The sequence below is a fragment of the Oncorhynchus mykiss genome, chromosome 13 (genome assembly GCF_057628025.1).
Source record: "Oncorhynchus mykiss isolate SJ-2025 chromosome 13, ASM5762802v1, whole genome shotgun sequence".
NCBI lineage: Eukaryota > Metazoa > Chordata > Actinopteri > Salmoniformes > Salmonidae > Oncorhynchus > Oncorhynchus mykiss.
In genome coordinates this window covers 77765900-77783341 of record NC_143034.1, presented here as the reverse complement: position 1 = coordinate 77783341, position 17442 = coordinate 77765900, and the positions used below count along the sequence as shown (strand labels likewise).

Sequence of the window (17442 nt, the reverse complement as noted above, 5' to 3'; positions counted from 1 at the left end):
AGGCTACCCTGCCGCCCCTACACTCTAACCACTAGGCTACCTGCCGCCCCTACACTCTAACCACTAGGCTACCTGCCGCCCCTACACTCTAACCACTAGTCTACCCTGCCGCCCCTACACTCTAACCACTAGGCTACCTGCCGCCCCTACACTCTAACCACTAGGCTACCCTGCTGCACCTACACTCTAACCACTAGGCTACCCTGCCGCCCCTACACTCTAACCACTAGGCTACCCTGCCACCCCTACACTCTAACCACTAGGCTACCCTGCTGCACCTACACTCTAACCACTAGGCTACCTGCCGCCCCTACACTCTAACCACTAGGCTACCCTGCCACCCCTACACTCTAACCACTAGGCTACCCTGCCACCCCTACACTCTAACCACTAGGCTACCCTGCCGCCCCTACACTCTAACCACTAGGCTACCCTGCCACCCCTACACTCTAACCACTAGGCTACCTGTCACCGGATTACAGTAAAGCACTTTGAAATGCTACGTATGATTTGGTCTTTTGTCCAATCAGATCAAGTCTTTTGACCAATCAGATCAAGTCTTTTGACCAATCAGATCAAGTCTTTTGACCAATCAGATCAAGTCTTTTGACCAATCAGATCAAGTCTTTTGACCAATCAGATCAAGTCTTTTGTCCAATCAGATCAAGTCTTTTGACCAATCAGATCAAGTCTTTTGACCAATCAGATCAAGTCTTTTGTCCAATCAGATCAAGTCTTTTGTCCAATCAGATCAAGTCTTTTGACCAATCACATCAAGTCTTTTGTCCAATCAGATCAAGTCTTTTGTCCAATCAGATCAAGTCTTTTGTCCAATCAGATCAAGTCTTTTGTCCAATCAGATCAAGTCTTTTGACCAATCAGATCAAGTCTTTTGTCCAATCACATCAAGTCTTTTGTCCAATCAGATCAAGTCTTTTGTCCAATCAGATCAAGTCTTTTGTCCAATCAGATCAAGTCTTTTGACCAATCAGATCAAGTCTTTTGACCAATCAGATCAAGTCTTTTGTCCAATCAGATCAAGTCTTTTGACCAATCACATCAAGTCTTTTGTCCAATCAGATCAAGTCTTTTGACCAATCAGATCAAGTCTTTTGTCAAATAATTGGGCAAAATATCAGAATTGAGCTGCCTGTGTAAACGCAGTGTTTTTTTTGTCAAATGCTGATGTGAAAAGGGGCCTTAGGAATAAATGTGATTTGATTGAGAATCCTCACAAAACAATGACATTATCAACTAACCTGTTGTTGCCAGATTAAACCAACTGAGAAAAAACCTTTACAATTCTTGTCGGTCCTATACTGTTAACCCTAGATACGTGTTGTTTCAATTCCCTGTGTGTTTGTGTGAGACCAGGTAAGGGTCCTCAGAAGGACCACTACAGGAAGCTGATCGACACCCTGAGCTTTGAGCACGTGAAGATCTGTACTCCATGGCTGGAGGCAGAGGACTACCCTGTTCTGCTAGGTTAGTGTGGTCTCCCTGTCCCAGGCTCAGCAGATCTGGGTGTGTGTGTGTGTACTGATGTTCTGTATGGTCTCCCTGTCCCAGGCTCAGCAGATCTGGGTGTGTGTGTGTGTACTGATGTTCTGTATGTTCTCCCTGTCCCAGGCTCAGCAGATGTGTGTGTGTGTGTACTGATGTTCTGTATGTTCTCCCTGTCCCAGGCTCAGCAGATCTGGGTGTTTGTCTCCATAAGTCGTCCAGTGGTCTGGACCTGCCTATGAAGGTGGTGGACATGTTTGGCTGCTGTCTGCCTGTCTGTGCCATCCACTTCTACTGGTGAGACAGGACTCTTTAACAGGCACCTTCTGATACCATGTCCACACACACTGTCTGTGCTGTCACCTTCTACTGCTGAGGGAATACTCTAAACCCTGGGTCACCTTCTACTGCTGAGGGAGTACTCTAAACCCTGGGTCACCTTCTACTGCTGAGGGAGTACTCCAAACCCTGGGTCAACAGTCACCTTCTACTGCTGAGGGAATACTCTAAACCCTGGGTCACCTTCTACTGCTGAGGGAGTACTCTAAACCCTGGGTCACCTTCTACTGCTGAGGGAGTACTCTAAACCCTGGGTCACCTTCTACTGCTGAGGGAGTACTCTAAACACTGGGTCAACAGTCACCTTCTACTGCTGAGGGAATACTCTAAACCCTGGGTCAACAGTCACCTTCTACTGCTGATGGAGTACTCTAAACCCTGGGTCACCTTCTACTGCTGAGGGAATACTCTAAACCCTGGGTCAACAGTCACCTTCTACTGCTGAGGGAATACTCTAAACCCTGGGTCAACAGTCACCTTCTACTGCTGAGGGAATACTCTAAACCCTGGGTCACCTTCTACTGCTGAGGGAGTACTCTAAACCCTGGGTCACCTTCTACTGCTGAGGGAGTACTCTAAACCCTGGGTCACCTTCTACTGCTGAGGGAATACTCTAAACCCTGGGTCACCTTCTACTGCTGAGGGAGTACTCTAAACCCTGGGTCACCTTCTACTGCTGAGGGAATACTCTAAACACTGGGTCAACAGTCACCTTCTACTGCTGAGGGAATACTCTAAACCCTGGGTCAACAGTCACCTTCTACTGCTGAGGGAATACTCTAAACCCTGGGTCACCTTCTACTGCTGAGGGAGTACTCTAAACCCTGGGTCACCTTCTACTGCTGAGGGAGTACTCTAAACCCTGGGTCACCTTCTACTGCTGAGGGAATACTCTAAACCCTGGGTCACCTTCTACTGCTGAGGGAGTACTCTAAACCCTGGGTCACCTTCTACTGCTGAGGGAATACTCTAAACCCTGGGTCACCTTCTACTGCTGAGGGAGTACTCTAAACCCTGGGTCACCTTCTACTGCTGAGGGAATACTCTAAACCCTGGGTCACCTTCTACTGCTGAGGGAGTACTCTAAACCCTGGGTCAACAGTCACCTTCTACTGCTGAGGGAATACTCTAAACCCTGGGTCACCTTCTACTGCTGAGGGAATACTCTAAACCCTGGGTCAACAGTCACCTTCTACTGCTGCGGGAGTACTCTAAACCCTGGGTCACCTTCTACTGCTGAGGGAGTACTCTAAACCCTGGGTCACCTTCTACTGCTGAGGGAGTACTCTAAACCCTGGGTCACCTTCTACTGCTGAGGGAATACTCTAAACCCTGGGTCACCTTCTACTGCTGAGGGAGTACTCTAAACCCTGGGTCACCTTCTACTGCTGAGGGAGTACTCTAAACCCTGGGTCACCTTCTACTGCTGAGGGAGTACTCTAAACCCTGGGTCACCTTCTACTGCTGAGGGAGTACTCTAAACCCTGGGTCACCTTCTACTGCTGAGGGAGTACTCTAAACCCTGGGTCACCTTCTACTGCTGAGGGAGTACTCTAAACCCTGGGTCACCTTCTACTGCTGAGGGAATACTCTAAACCCTGGGTCACCAGTCACCTTCTACTGCGGAGGGAATACTCTAAACCCTGGGTCACCAGTCACCTTCTACTGCTGAGGGAGTACTCTAAACCCTGGGTCACCTTCTACTGCTGAGGGAGTACTCTAAACCCTGGGTCACCTTCTACTGCTGAGGGAGTACTCTAAACCCTGGGTCACCTTCTACTGCTGAGGGAATACTCTAAACCCTGGGTCACCTTCTACTGCTGAGGGAGTACTCTAAACCCTGGGTCACCTTCTACTGCTGAGGGAGTACTCTAAACCCTGGGTCACCTTCTACTGCTGAGGGAGTACTCTAAACCCTGGGTCACCAGTCACCTTCTACTGCTGAGGGAGTACTCTAAACCCTGGGTCAACAGTCACCTTCTACTGCTGAGGGAATACTCTAAACCCTGGGTCAACAGTCACCTTCTACTGCTGAGGGAATACTCTAAACCCTGGGTCACCTTCTACTGCTGAGGGAATACTCTAAACCCTGGGTCACCTTCTACTGCTGAGGGAATACTCTAAACCCTGGGTCAACAGTCACCTTCTACTGCTGAGGGAATACTCTAAACCCTGGGTCACCTTCTACTGCTGAGGGAATACTCTAAACCCTGGGTCAACAGTCACCTTCTACTGCTGAGGGAATACTCTAAACCCTGGGTCAACAGTCACCTTCTACTGCTGAGGGAGTACTCTAAACCCTGGGTCACCAGTCACCTTCTACTGCTGAGGGAGTACTCTAAACCCTGGGTCACCAGTCACCTTCTACTGCTGAGGGAGTACTCTAAACCCTGGGTCACCTTCTACTGCTGAGGGAATACTCTAAACCCTGGGTCAACAGTCACCTTCTACTGCTGAGGGAATACTCTAAACCCTGGGTCAACAGTCACCTTCTACTGCTGAGGGAGTACTCTAAACCCTGGGTCACCAGTCACCTTCTACTGCTGAGGGAGTACTCTAAACCCTGGGTCACCAGTCACCTTCTACTGCTGAGGGAGTACTCTAAACCCTGGGTCACCTTCTACTGCTGAGGGAGTACTCTAAACCCTGGGTCAACAGTCACCTTCTACTGCTGAGGGAGTACTCTAAACCCTGGGTCACCTTCTACTGCTGAGGGAATACTCTAAACCCTGGGTCAACAGTCACCTTCTACTGCTGAGGGAATACTCTAAACCCTGGGTCACCTTCTACTGCTGAGGGAGTACTCTAAACCCTGGGTCAACAGTCACCTTCTACTGCTGAGGGAGTACTCTAAACCCTGGGTCAACAGTCACCTTCTACTGTTGAGGGAATACTCTAAACCCTGGGTCAACAGTCACCTTCTACTGCTGAGGGAGTACTCTAAACCCTGGGTCACCTTCTACTGCTGAGGGAATACTCTAAATCCTGGGTCAACAGTCACCTTCTACTGCTGAGGGAGTACTCTAAACCCTGGGTCACCAGTCACCTTCTACTGCTGAGGGAATACTCTAAACCCTGGGTCACCAGTCACCTTCTACTGCTGAGGGAATACTCTAAACCCTGGGTCAACAGTCACCTTCTACTGCTGAGGGAATACTCTAAACCCTGGGTCACCTTCTACTGCTGAGGGAATACTCTAAACCCTGGGTCACCTTCTACTGCTGAGGGAGTACTCTAAACCCTGGGTCACCTTCTACTGCTGAGGGAGTACTCTAAACCCTGGGTCACCTTCTACTGCTGAGGGAGTACTCTAAACCCTGGGTCACCTTCTACTGCTGAGGGAATACTCTAAACCCTGGGTCAACAGTCACCTTCTACTGCTGAGGGAATACTCTAAACCCTGGGTCACCAGTCACCTTCTACTGCTGAGGGAATACTCTAAACCCTGGGTCAACAGTCACCTTCTACTGCTGAGGGAATACTCTAAACCCTGGGTCAACAGTCACCTTCTACTGCTGAGGGAGTACTCTAAACCCTGGGTCAACAGTCACCTTCTACTGTTGAGGGAATACTCTAAACCCTGGGTCAACAGTCACCTTCTACTGCTGAGGGAGTACTCTAAACCCTGGGTCACCTTCTACTGCTGAGGGAATACTCTAAACCCTGGGTCAACAGTCACCTTCTACTGCTGAGGGAGTACTCTAAACCCTGGGTCACCAGTCACCTTCTACTGCTGAGGGAATACTCTAAACCCTGGGTCACCAGTCACCTTCTACTGCTGAGGGAATACTCTAAACCCTGGGTCAACAGTCACCTTCTACTGCTGAGGGAATACTCTAAACCCTGGGTCACCTTCTACTGCTGAGGGAATACTCTAAACCCTGGGTCACCTTCTACTGCTGAGGGAGTACTCTAAACCCTGGGTCACCTTCTACTGCTGAGGGAGTACTCTAAACCCTGGGTCACCTTCTACTGCTGAGGGAGTACTCTAAACCCTGGGTCACCTTCTACTGCTGAGGGAATACTCTAAACCCTGGGTCAACAGTCACCTTCTACTGCTGTGGGAATACTCTAAACCCTGGGTCACCAGTCACCTTCTACTGCTGAGGGAATACTCTAAACCCTGGGTCAACAGTCACCTTCTACTGCTGAGGGAATACTCTAAACCCTGGGTCAACAGTCATCTTCTACTGCTGAGGGAATACTCTAAACCCTGGGTCAACAGTCACCTTCTACTGCTGAGGGAGTACTCTAAACCCTGGGTCACCTTCTACTGCTGAGGGAATACTCTAAACCCTGGGTCAACAGTCACCTTCTACTGCTGAGGGAATACTCTAAACCCTGGGTCAACAGTCACCTTCTACTGCTGAGGGAGTACTCTAAACCCTGGGTCAACAGTCACCTTCTACTGCTGAGGGAGTACTCTAAACCCTGGGTCACCTTCTACTGCTGAGGGAATACTCTAAACCCTGGGTCACCAGTCACCTTCTACTGCTGAGGGAATACTCTAAACCCTGGGTCAACAGTCACCTTCTACTGCTGAGGGAATACTCTAAACCCTGGGTCAACAGTCACCTTCTACTGCTGAGGGAGTACTCTAAACCCTGGGTCACCTTCTACTGCTGAGGGAATACTCTAAACCCTGGGTCAACAGTCACCTTCTACTGCTGAGGGAGTACTCTAAACCCTGGGTCAACAGTCACCTTCTACTGTTGAGGGAATACTCTAAACCCTGGGTCAACAGTCACCTTCTACTGCTGAGGGAGTACTCTAAACCCTGGGTCACCTTCTACTGCTGAGGGAATACTCTAAATCCTGGGTCAACAGTCACCTTCTACTGCTGAGGGAGTACTCTAAACCCTGGGTCACCAGTCACCTTCTACTGCTGAGGGAATACTCTAAACCCTGGGTCACCAGTCACCTTCTACTGCTGAGGGAATACTCTAAACCCTGGGTCAACAGTCACCTTCTACTGCTGAGGGAATACTCTAAACCCTGGGTCACCTTCTACTGCTGAGGGAATACTCTAAACCCTGGGTCACCTTCTACTGCTGAGGGAGTACTCTAAACCCTGGGTCACCTTCTACTGCTGAGGGAGTACTCTAAACCCTGGGTCACCTTCTACTGCTGAGGGAGTACTCTAAACCCTGGGTCACCTTCTACTGCTGAGGGAATACTCTAAACCCTGGGTCAACAGTCACCTTCTACTGCTGAGGGAATACTCTAAACCCTGGGTCACCAGTCACCTTCTACTGCTGAGGGAATACTCTAAACCCTGGGTCAACAGTCACCTTCTACTGCTGAGGGAATACTCTAAACCCTGGGTCAACAGTCACCTTCTACTGCTGAGGGAGTACTCTAAACCCTGGGTCAACAGTCACCTTCTACTGTTGAGGGAATACTCTAAACCCTGGGTCAACAGTCACCTTCTACTGCTGAGGGAGTACTCTAAACCCTGGGTCACCTTCTACTGCTGAGGGAATACTCTAAACCCTGGGTCAACAGTCACCTTCTACTGCTGAGGGAGTACTCTAAACCCTGGGTCACCAGTCACCTTCTACTGCTGAGGGAATACTCTAAACCCTGGGTCACCAGTCACCTTCTACTGCTGAGGGAATACTCTAAACCCTGGGTCAACAGTCACCTTCTACTGCTGAGGGAGTACTCTAAACCCTGGGTCACCTTCTACTGCTGAGGGAATACTCTAAACCCTGGGTCACCAGTCACCTTCTACTGCTGAGGGAATACTCTAAACCCTGGGTCAACAGTCACCTTCTACTGCTGAGGGAGTACTCTAAACCCTGGGTCAACAGTCACCTTCTACTGCTGAGGGAGTACTCTAAACCCTGGGTCAACAGTCACCTTCTACTGCTGAGGGAGTACTCTAAACCCTGGGTCACCAGTCACCTTCTACTGCTGAGGGAGTACACTAAACCCTGGGTCACCTTCTACTGCTGAGGGAATACTCTAAACCCTGGGTCACCAGTCACCTTCTACTGCTGAGGGAATACTCTAAACCCTGGGTCAACAGTCACCTTCTACTGCTGAGGGAGTACTCTAAACCCTGGGTCAACAGTCACCTTCTACTGCTGAGGGAGTACTCTAAACCCTGGGTCAACAGTCACCTTCTACTGCTGAGGGAATACTCTAAACCCTGGGTCAACAGTCACCTTCTACTGCTGAGGGAATACTCTAAACCCTGGGTCAACAGTCACCTTCTACTGCTGAGGGAATACTCTAAACCCTGGGTCACCTTCTACTGCTGAGGGAGTACTCTAAACCCTGGGTCACCTTCTACTGCTGAGGGAATACTCTAAACCCTGGGTCACCTTCTACTGCTGAGGGAATACTCTAAACCCTGGGTCACCTTCTACTGCTGAGGGAATACTCTAAACCCTGGGTCAACAGTCACCTTCTACCCCCATGCAGAGAGGCTATGTGCTGATCTGATCTGTTTTGGACTGAGTTTCCTGTGCTCTGTTTAATGTGGATCTAACTCAGTTATATTCTCCTGTGTTGTCAGTCTCTCTGTTAACCCTGTTATATTCTCCTGTGTTGTCAGTCTCTCTGTTATATTCTCCTGTGTTGTCAGTCTCTCTGTTATATTCTCCTGTGTTGTCAGTCTCTGTCAACCCTGTTATATTCTCCTGTGTTGTCAGTCTCTGTCAACCCTGTTATATTCTCCTGTGTTGTCAGTCTCTGTTATATTCTCCTGTGTTGTCAGTCTCTGTTAACCCTGTTATATTCTCCTGTGTTGTCAGTCTCTGTTATATTCTCCTGCGTTGTCAGTCTCTCTGTTAACCCTGTTATATTCTCCTGTGTTGTCAGTCTCTGTTATATTCTCCTGTGTTGTCAGTCTCTCTGTTATATTCTCCTGTGTTGTCAGTCTCTCTGTTATATTCTCCTGTGTTGTCAGTCTCTGTTAACCCTGTTATATTTTCCTGTGTTGTCAGTCTCTCTGTTATATTCTCCTGTGTTGTCAGTCTCTGTTATATTCTCCTGTGTTGTCAGTCTCTCTGTTATATTCTCCTGTGTTGTCAGTCTCTCTGTTAACCCTGTTATATTCTCATGTGTTGTCAGGTTCTCTGTTAACCCTGTTATATTCTCCTGTGTTGTCAGTCTCTCTGTTATATTCTCCTGTGTTGTCAGTCTCTGTTAACCCTGTTATATTATCCTGTGTTGTCAGTTTCTCTTATATTCTCCTGTGTTGTCAGTCTCTCTGTTATATTCTCCTGTGTTGTCAGTCTCTCTGTTATATTCTCCTGTGTTGTCAGTCTCTCTGTTGTTAACCCTGTTATATTCTCCTCTGTAGTCTACATGAGCTGGTGAAACACGAGGAGAACGGGTTGATCTTCAAAGACTCTGAGGAACTATCTGGACAGCTCAAGGTACAGTCATATACTACTACTGTTCAGCTGAGGAGATACAGAAACCCCTGATTTATACCACATCACTTCCCAGTGGTATGATCCTGTCAACTGCCATCTTTTCTAAAGTATATTCTGTCTTATCTGACTGTAACCAGTTCCTGTGACAGTGGTATATGGTCTGATATACACATGGCTGTTTTAGACAGGATCCAATCTACCCGTTTTATAAAACCTGTGTTGTGTCTCTCCAGTCTCTTCTGTGGGACTTCCCTGGTTGTGAGGATGAGGGCAAACTGGGTCAGTTCAGGAGGAACCTCCGGGCCAGTGGGGGGCAGCGGTGGGACCAGAACTGGGACCAGAACGTCCTGCCTCTCCTCACTGCACCCTGACTCCCCCTGTTAGACAGAGCTCTTTACAGCAGCTGACTCATCCCCTCTCTACATCTTCGCTCCGTCTCAAACCCACTTCTTGAGCCTCCAATCTTGAACATTTTAACAGACGCTCTTATCCAGAACGACTTACAGGAGAAATTAGGGTTAAGTGCTTTGTTCAAGGGCACATCTACAGATGTTTCACCTAGACTGCTCGGGGATCCAAACCAGCGACTTTTCGGTTACTGGCCCAACGCTCTTAACCGTTAGGCTACCTGCTCTGAACGGCTAGGCTACCTGCTCTGAACCGCTAGGCTATCTACTCTGAACCGCTAGGCTACCTGCTCTGAACCGCTAGGCTACCTGCTCTGAACCGCTAGGCTACCTGCTCTGAACCGCTAGGCTACCTGCTCTGAACCGCTAGGCTACCTGCTCTGAACCGCTAGGCTACCTGCTCTGAACCGCTAGGCTACCTGCTCTGAACCGCTAGGCCACCTGCTCTGAACCGCTAGGCTACCTGCTCTGAACCGCTAGGCTACCTGCTCTGAACCGCTAGGCTACCTGCCCTGAACCGCTAGGCTACCTGCTCTGAACCGCTAGGCTACCTGCTCTGAACCGCTAGGCTACCTGCTCTGAACCGCTAGGCTACCTGCTCTGAACCGCTAGGCCACCTGCTACCAACTGCCACATGGTCCACTTTGAGGACCTGTCGGAAAGAGAGATCGTTACATCAGGCTAGTCTTTCCTCTGCTCTCTCTCTCTCCCCATTTCCTCTGCTCTCTCTCTCTCCCCATTTCCTCTGCTCTCTCTCTCTCCCCATTTCTCTCTCTCCTTCTGTGGATCTCTTCATTCCAGGCCGTTTTGATTCTCCTGAATGTATAAATGGGATATTTTCCACACAATGTAAATATTTTGATGTAAATAAAGACTTTATTACACAGTAATACACATCTGGTTCTGGCTTGGTCTTATATTGTGTGCATCCCAAATGGCACCCTATTCCCTATCTAGTGCACTACTTTTGACCACAGCCCTATGGACCCTGGTCAAAAGTAGTGCACTTACAATGGTAATAGGATGCAGTTATTATATGTAGAGTTTGATCATCTCTATGGTGGCTTGTCTGTTGTAAAAGAACACATGGGTCACTGGTCCTGTCATGACCTCATGTTGGATTCCAGAACTTTCTGTGGGAGAGAAAAACAAAGGAGAAATTATAGATCCATCAGTTTCAGAGGTGTATAATTATAGATCCATCAGATTCAGATGTGTATAATTATAGATCCATCAGTTTCAGAGGTGTATAATTATAGATCCATCAGTTTCAGAGGTGTATAATTATAGATCCATCAGTTTCAGAGGTGTATAATTATAGATCCATCAGTTTCAGATGTGTATAATTATAGATCCATCAGTTTCAGAGGTGTGTAATTATAGACCCATCAGTTTCAGAGGTGTATAATTATAGATCCATCAGTTTCAGAGGTGTATAATTATAGATCCATCAGTTTCAGAGGTGTATAATTATAGATCCATCAGTTTCAGATGTTTATAATTATAGATCCATCAGTTTCAGATGTGTATAATTATAGATCCATCAGTTTCAGAGGTGTATAATTATAGATCCATCAGTTTCAGATGTTTATAATTATAGATCCATCAGTTTCAGATGTTTATAATTATAGATCCATCAGTTTCAGATGTGTATAATTATAGATCCATCAGTTTCAGAGGTGTATAATTATAGATCCATCAGTTTCAGATGTTTATAATTATAGATCCATCAGTTTCAGATGTTTATAATTATAGATCCATCAGTTTCAGATGTTTATAATTATAGATCCATCAGTTTCAGAGGTGTATAATTATAGATCCATCAGTTTCAATGTGTATAATTATAGATCCATCAGTTTCAATGTGTATAATTATAGACCCATCAGTTTCAGAGGTGTATAATTATAGATCCATCAGTTTCAGAGGTGTATAATTATAGATCCATCAGTTTCAGAGGTGTATAATTATAGATCCATCAGTTTCAGAGGTGTATAATTATAGATCCATCAGTTTCAGAGGTGTATAATTATAGATCCATCAGTTTCAGATGTGTATAATTATAGATCCATCAGTTTCAGAGGTGTATAATTATAGATCCATCAGTTTCAGAGGTGTATAATTATAGATCCATCAGTTTCAGAGGTGTATAATTATAGATCCATCCAGAAAGGAATTCATCCAAGGCTATAGGATTAGATCTCTCCAGACCAGTGGAGATGGACTAGATCAATCACATGTATTTATAAAGCCCTTATTGACATCGGTTGTCACCTAGAACTTCACTGTAACCCGACATACAAGGTGACGAGGCCACTTGAAGACTATTGAGATTCATCCTCTACAGTATCTATGGGGTTGGAGAGTCTCCTCACTCAGCTGTTCTTTGAAGCAGTTGGTTTACTACTAATGATACATTCAACTTGTAAAGCTATTTTCATTAGTTCTCTCAACGCTCTAGGTTTAGTACTGACCTAGCTGGTGTTTAAAACTGTTATATGTGTCTGGGTTTCTGATGGTGGAGGAGATGTAGACATCAGGAGGGCTGCCATTGGCCGAACACCTCAGGATCTTAGAGAGAAGCTTCACCAGACGGCCAATGATATCTGGATCGTAAACTACGTCTATAACACAGGAAACAACAGGACATTGTCAGCCGACAACAATAGAATTAGGAAACAACAGGACGTGTGTCAGCTGACAGAATTAGGAAACACATTTGATCCCTCACCAGCAGAAAGCTGGATCAATTAGTTAGCCAGGTAACTGCCAGGTTACAGCCAGGTTACAGCCAGGTAACTGCCAGGTAACTGCCAGGTAACTGCCAGGTTACAGCCAGGTAACTGCCAGGTCACTGCCAGGTCACTGCCAGGTTACAGCCAGGTAACAGCCAGGTAACTGCCAGGTTACAGCCAGGTAACAGCCAGGTAACTGCCAGGTAACTGCCAGGTAACAGCCAGGTAACTGCCAGGTAACTGCCAGGTAACAGCCAGGTAACTACCAGGTAACAGCCAGGTAACTACCAGGTAACAGCCAGGTAACTGCCAGGTAACAGCCAGGTAACTGCCAGGTAACAGCCAGGTAACTGCCAGGTAACAGCCAGGTAACTGCCAGGTAACAGCCAGGTAACTGCCAGGTAACAGCCAGGTAACTGCCAGGTAACAGCCAGGTAACAGCCAGGTAACTGCCAGGTCACTGCCAGGTAACAACCAGGTAACTGCCAGGTAACTATCAGGTAGCTGCCAGGTAACAGCCAGGTAACTGCCAGGTAACAGCCAGGTAACTGCCAGGTAACAGACAGGTAACTGCCAGGTAACTGCCAGGTAACAGCCAGGTAACTATCAGGTAACAGACAGGTAACTGCCAGGTAACAGCCAGGTAACTGCCAGGTAACAGACAGGTAACTGCCAGGTAACAGCCAGGTAACTGACAGGTAACTGCCAGGTAACAGCCAGGTAACTGCCAGGTAACAGCCAGGTAACAGCCAGGTAACTACCAGGTAACAGCCAGGTAACTGCCAGGTAACAGCCAGGTAACTGCCAGGTAACAGCCAGGTAACTGCCAGGTAACAGACAGGTAACTGCCAGGTAACAGCCAGGTAACTGCCAGGTCACTGCCAGGTAACAGCCAGGTAACTGCCAGGTAACTATCAGGTAACTGCCAGGTAACTGCCAGGTAACAGCCAGGTAACTGCCAGGTAACAGCCAGGTAACTGCCAGGTAACAGACAGGTAACTGCCAGGTAACAGACAGGTAACTGCCAGGTAACTGCCAGGTAACAGCCAGGTAACTATCAGGTAACAGACAGGTAACTGCCAGGTAACAGCCAGGTAACTGCCAGGTAACTGCCAGGTAACAGACAGGTAACTGCCAGGTAACAGACAGGTAACTGCCAGGTAACTGCCAGGTAACTATCAGGTAACAGACATGTAACTGCCAGGTAACAGCCAGGTAACAGCCAGGTAACTGCCAGGTAACAGACAGGTAACTGCCAGGTAACAGACAGGTAACTGCCAGGTAACAGCCAGGTAACTGCCAGGTAACAGCCAGGTAACTGCCAGGTAACAGACAGGTAACAGACAGGTAACTGCCAGGTAACAGCCAGGTAACTGCCAGGTAACAGCCAGGTAACAGCCAGGTAACTGCCAGGTAACTGCCAGGTAACAGACAGGTAACTGCCAGGTAACAGACAGGTAACTGCCAGGTAACAGCCAGGTAACTGCCAGGTAACAGCCAGGTAACAGCCAGGTAACTGCCAGGTAACTGCCAGGTAACAGACAGGTAACTGCCAGGTAACAGACAGGTAACTGCCAGGTAACAGACAGGTAACTGCCAGGTAACAGACAGGTAACTGCCAGGTAACTGCCAGGTAACTGCCAGGTAACTGGCTAACTAATAATATATTTTGAGAAATATATACTTTTTGTTGTAATTAAAGGCTGTATTCAATCCATATCACCAAAGCATCGCAGGAGATCTGCCTACAAATGTAAAGGTGATTTCTGACTGAGTTGACATATGCCGTGTTTATTGTGAAGGAAGTCTCGACAGAGGGAACATTGCCTTTAAAGAGGATCTTCAGCTTTACGGATTGAATAGAATAGAGCCAGACCATGTTCCTACCTGCAGCGATGACCGTGGCGGCTCCGATCTCTCTCAGCTGCTTCTCTGTCACCTCCTCCCAGTCCAGATGCTCCACACTCACTCTGGGAGAGTTCTGGTTGTCCAGCCCATTGAGCTGGACGTTGTCCCTCAGTCTATGTAGAACGCTGAGGTGACAGTCACTGAACACGTAGCTGGAGGGTCTGCAGGACCTACACACTGCTATACCAGTCAACCCTACACCACTGCCCAGCTCTAGGACTGTCCTGTAGGAGAGAGCAGAGACAGGACTCACACACAGGGAGAGGACACACACACACACACACACGGAGAGGACACACACACACACACACACACACACACAGGGAGAGGACACACACACACACACACACACAGGGAGAGGACACTCACTCACACACACACACACACACACACACACACACGAGGACACACACACACAGGGAGAGGACACTCACAATAAACACACACCAGATTGAGATTACGAGTAGTAACCACAGTATGAGTTGTAGACAGAACACAATGACAGAACACACACAGTAGTGTACCAACCTATCAGTGAAGAGGTGTGTGTTCTCCAGACAGAACACACACAGTAGTGTACCAACCTATCAGTGAAGAGGTGTGTGTTCTCCAGACGGAACACACACCGTAGTGTACCAACCTATCAGTGAAGAGGTGTGTGTTCTCCAGACAGAACACAATGACAGAACACACACAGTAGTGTACCAACCTATCAGTGAAGAGGTGTGTGTTCTCCAGAGCCCATTCAGCGAGGTAAAGAGCTGCCTCCCATGTGACCAGGCCTGTAGTTCCTTCAGAGATCACAGCTGTACTCTCTGATAGACTCACTGCCTCTCCACACGGCTACACACACACACACGTACGGTAAATATTAAAATTAATATTTAATTAAAGTAATATTGAATTTAATAATAATTGTATTATTTTAAAGGATAAAATAGAGGTGTGGCTCGGCTGGTAGAGCGTGGTGCTTGCAACGCCAGGGTTGTGGGTTCAATTCCCACGGGGGACCAGTACGAAAACAATGTATTCACTCACTACTGGAAGTTGTTCAGGATAAGAGCGTCTGCAGAAAATGTAGACTACAGCTTCTGTTAAATACAGTGTGGTGTGTGTGTGTGTGTAGTACCAGTAAATAGCTCTTGTAGCACTCTGTCCCCTCCTCTACCCCCAGGACTTCACCCAGTGCATCATAGAGCTCATCCAGGGGCTCCTTCCCACTGGCTTCATGCTGCACACAGGGAAGAGAAGCATCACATTACTGTTGTTTGCTTTAATAATATAGTTATACTGTATTGTATTCATGTGAAACGTGTAAGAATTGGCTTTTTAAATGAACTATTTTCTGACAGAATGATACCAGACAAAAAATATATCAGAACTCACCCTTTTGATGAGCTGAGACAGAAACAGTCTCCTATATCTTACTGAGGGGGGATGTTTACAGCACAGTGGATGAAGGCATGTCTGGAAACAGGTAACCATAGTAATTGTTAGTGTGGTTTCCAACTCGGTAATCCAATGTGCTGTTTCTATATATTTAACTAAATAGGTGTGACATTTTAAAAAAAAATGCTTTTGACAGGCAATACCTGCTTTAGAATGTCTAGAATAATTTCTGATGAGCTGTCGTTCTCGAGCTCCCTTTCAAGGAACTGTAGAAAACAACAACAAATTATGTTATTACTGTATTCATGTCTTACTCTTCCTAAACAATAAAAAATAAATAAATACATTCAATTTATGACGCAGACCCTACAGTACAACATGCAAGCAGCCCCGCTACTTACATTCCATGGGAAATTTGGCAGTTGACCCATAGTGAAAAAGGAGACTTTAAAGTCATATATAACGTCTGCTCTATTCCTTATGCACGTGACTTCGGTTTTGTCGGTCTGATCCTTAGACAGATACATTTCGTTAATTTTCAACCAACCGAGAATTGAATTACACTAAACCACAGGCTGGCCACGTGTTTCCCTGAGTTTGTTGTCTTCCTCTTTTACCCAAGAAGCACTTCTCCTGTCGCAATGCCTGATGGTCAATGTAGTATAATCATGACAGACAGTAACGTGATAAGGGATACATCTTTTTTTTTTTAAAGAAAGTACAAATTAGAAAACCTTTACAATGAGATGAGAGCTGTATTTTATTTCCCAATAGAACCTGTATCTGTGGGCCTACTGTTCTCAGTGCAACCCTTGAATTTGATACAAGTCTACTGTTTGAGACCACTCCCCTGTCTGTGTTATCTCTGCCTCCACAACCGTCATCCCAAATAAATGAAGCACCCAAACTGTGCCAGATTACGATAATGTAGCCTACTAACGCTGCATAAGGACATGGCTATTCTTCTGAAATGTGACTTTCTTTGACATTTCAGGTGGAATTAAGATCTCGTCTAAATGAACAAGCTCTGCACAAGGGTGTAAGATATTATGGACAGTGGATGTGGGTTACTTATAATATCTACTTGTCTAAAGCTTTTTTCAGCCCGCTCTTTTCCTGCAGTGTCATTCAGAGAAGATAACACCTCTACAGTGGTTCTTCATTCAACAGAATGACCTCAAACAGCAAACAACACGGTCTGAACATTGAAGGTCAGAAATGTCATTTCGACGGGGATGTTTTCAAAATGTGTAATACTATATTCAAATGGATATTATGGCTGCCTTATTGAGTCGAACTGAAATTCCATGTTTGATTACAATCGTTTTGGTAATAATGAAAAATGTGTCCTTTTCAACTGGCAGAAATGGATGGGATATTTTTTTTAAGAATATTCAGTGGTAGTGGAATTCAGTGGCCATAATAAAGTGTAGTATTTTATGATTATATTTGATATTATTAGGCTAAATATCAAGCGTTTCGTTGTGGCTGGAAATGACTATCAAACAGAGGGTTTAGTTCAGATTATTCACAGAACTGCTACATCATCTCATCCAGCAATCCACCGGAACTCTTGTTACTGCAATGATATTCCAACCGGAGCGTAAATGTTGACGGTCTATCAACAACAAAGATGGCTACCAACAGACGCTAACTTCAATTTAACAATTGAAGGGTAAATAATGTAACGGTACGATCCCAAATCTGTTTGAAACGGTATTGACAGCATATTAACAAAAGCAGATTTCCTTCGAATAGAAATAAACAACCCTACAG

The 17442-nt window shown here is 46.5% G+C and overlaps 3 protein-coding genes across 7 annotated transcripts in view; 2 read left to right on the top strand and 1 right to left on the bottom strand.

Annotated features, from left to right (window-relative positions):
• Positions 1 to 10527, top strand: part of alg1 (ALG1 chitobiosyldiphosphodolichol beta-mannosyltransferase) — a 22507-nt gene extending 11980 nt beyond the window's left edge. For both annotated transcript variants that reach the window (XM_090197785.1, XM_090197784.1), the window contains 4 exons: positions 1375 to 1485; positions 1686 to 1800; positions 9155 to 9230; positions 9464 to 10527. In XM_090197785.1, coding sequence (XP_090053911.1) covers positions 1375 to 1485; positions 1686 to 1800; positions 9155 to 9230; positions 9464 to 9601 — 440 coding nt within the window. In that variant the 3' untranslated portion in view covers positions 9602 to 10527. The remainder of the gene's footprint in view (positions 1 to 1374; positions 1486 to 1685; positions 1801 to 9154; positions 9231 to 9463) is intronic.
• On the bottom strand, positions 10494 to 16522 carry eef2kmt (eukaryotic elongation factor 2 lysine methyltransferase). Its single transcript, XM_036942098.2, has 8 exons — positions 16068 to 16522; positions 15870 to 15932; positions 15664 to 15744; positions 15407 to 15508; positions 14987 to 15120; positions 14257 to 14501; positions 12109 to 12258; positions 10494 to 10770 (listed from the first exon to the last, which is right to left on the bottom strand). Exons 1-8 carry the CDS (start codon positions 16191 to 16193, stop codon positions 10670 to 10672), a joined length of 1002 nt encoding a protein of 333 aa, XP_036797993.2. The 5' UTR covers positions 16194 to 16522; the 3' UTR covers positions 10494 to 10669.
• Positions 16519 to 17442, top strand: part of pigq (phosphatidylinositol glycan anchor biosynthesis, class Q) — a 34549-nt gene continuing 33625 nt past the window's right edge. Inside the window, exon 1 of one of the 4 annotated variants that reach the window (XM_090197781.1) lies at positions 16519 to 16877. The gene's annotated coding sequence lies outside the window, so the exon portion shown is untranslated. The other 3 variants (XM_090197782.1, XM_090197780.1, XM_090197783.1) reach the window with 3 other exon arrangements.

Bases quoted from the DNA above. Each gene is read 5' to 3' on its own strand.
- eef2kmt (XM_036942098.2), bottom strand. From the start codon at position 16,193: ATGTATCTGTCTAAGGATCAGACCGACAAAACCGAAGTCACGTGCATA. The intron at 15,509-15,663 runs GTGAGTTCTGAT...CCCTGTGTGCAG, and splicing joins TGTCTCAGCTCATCAAAAGG to CATGAAGCCAGTGGGAAGGA. The intron at 10,771-12,108 runs GTCAGTACTAAA...TCTCTCCCACAG, and splicing joins CAGTTTTAAACACCAGCTAG to AAAGTTCTGGAATCCAACAT.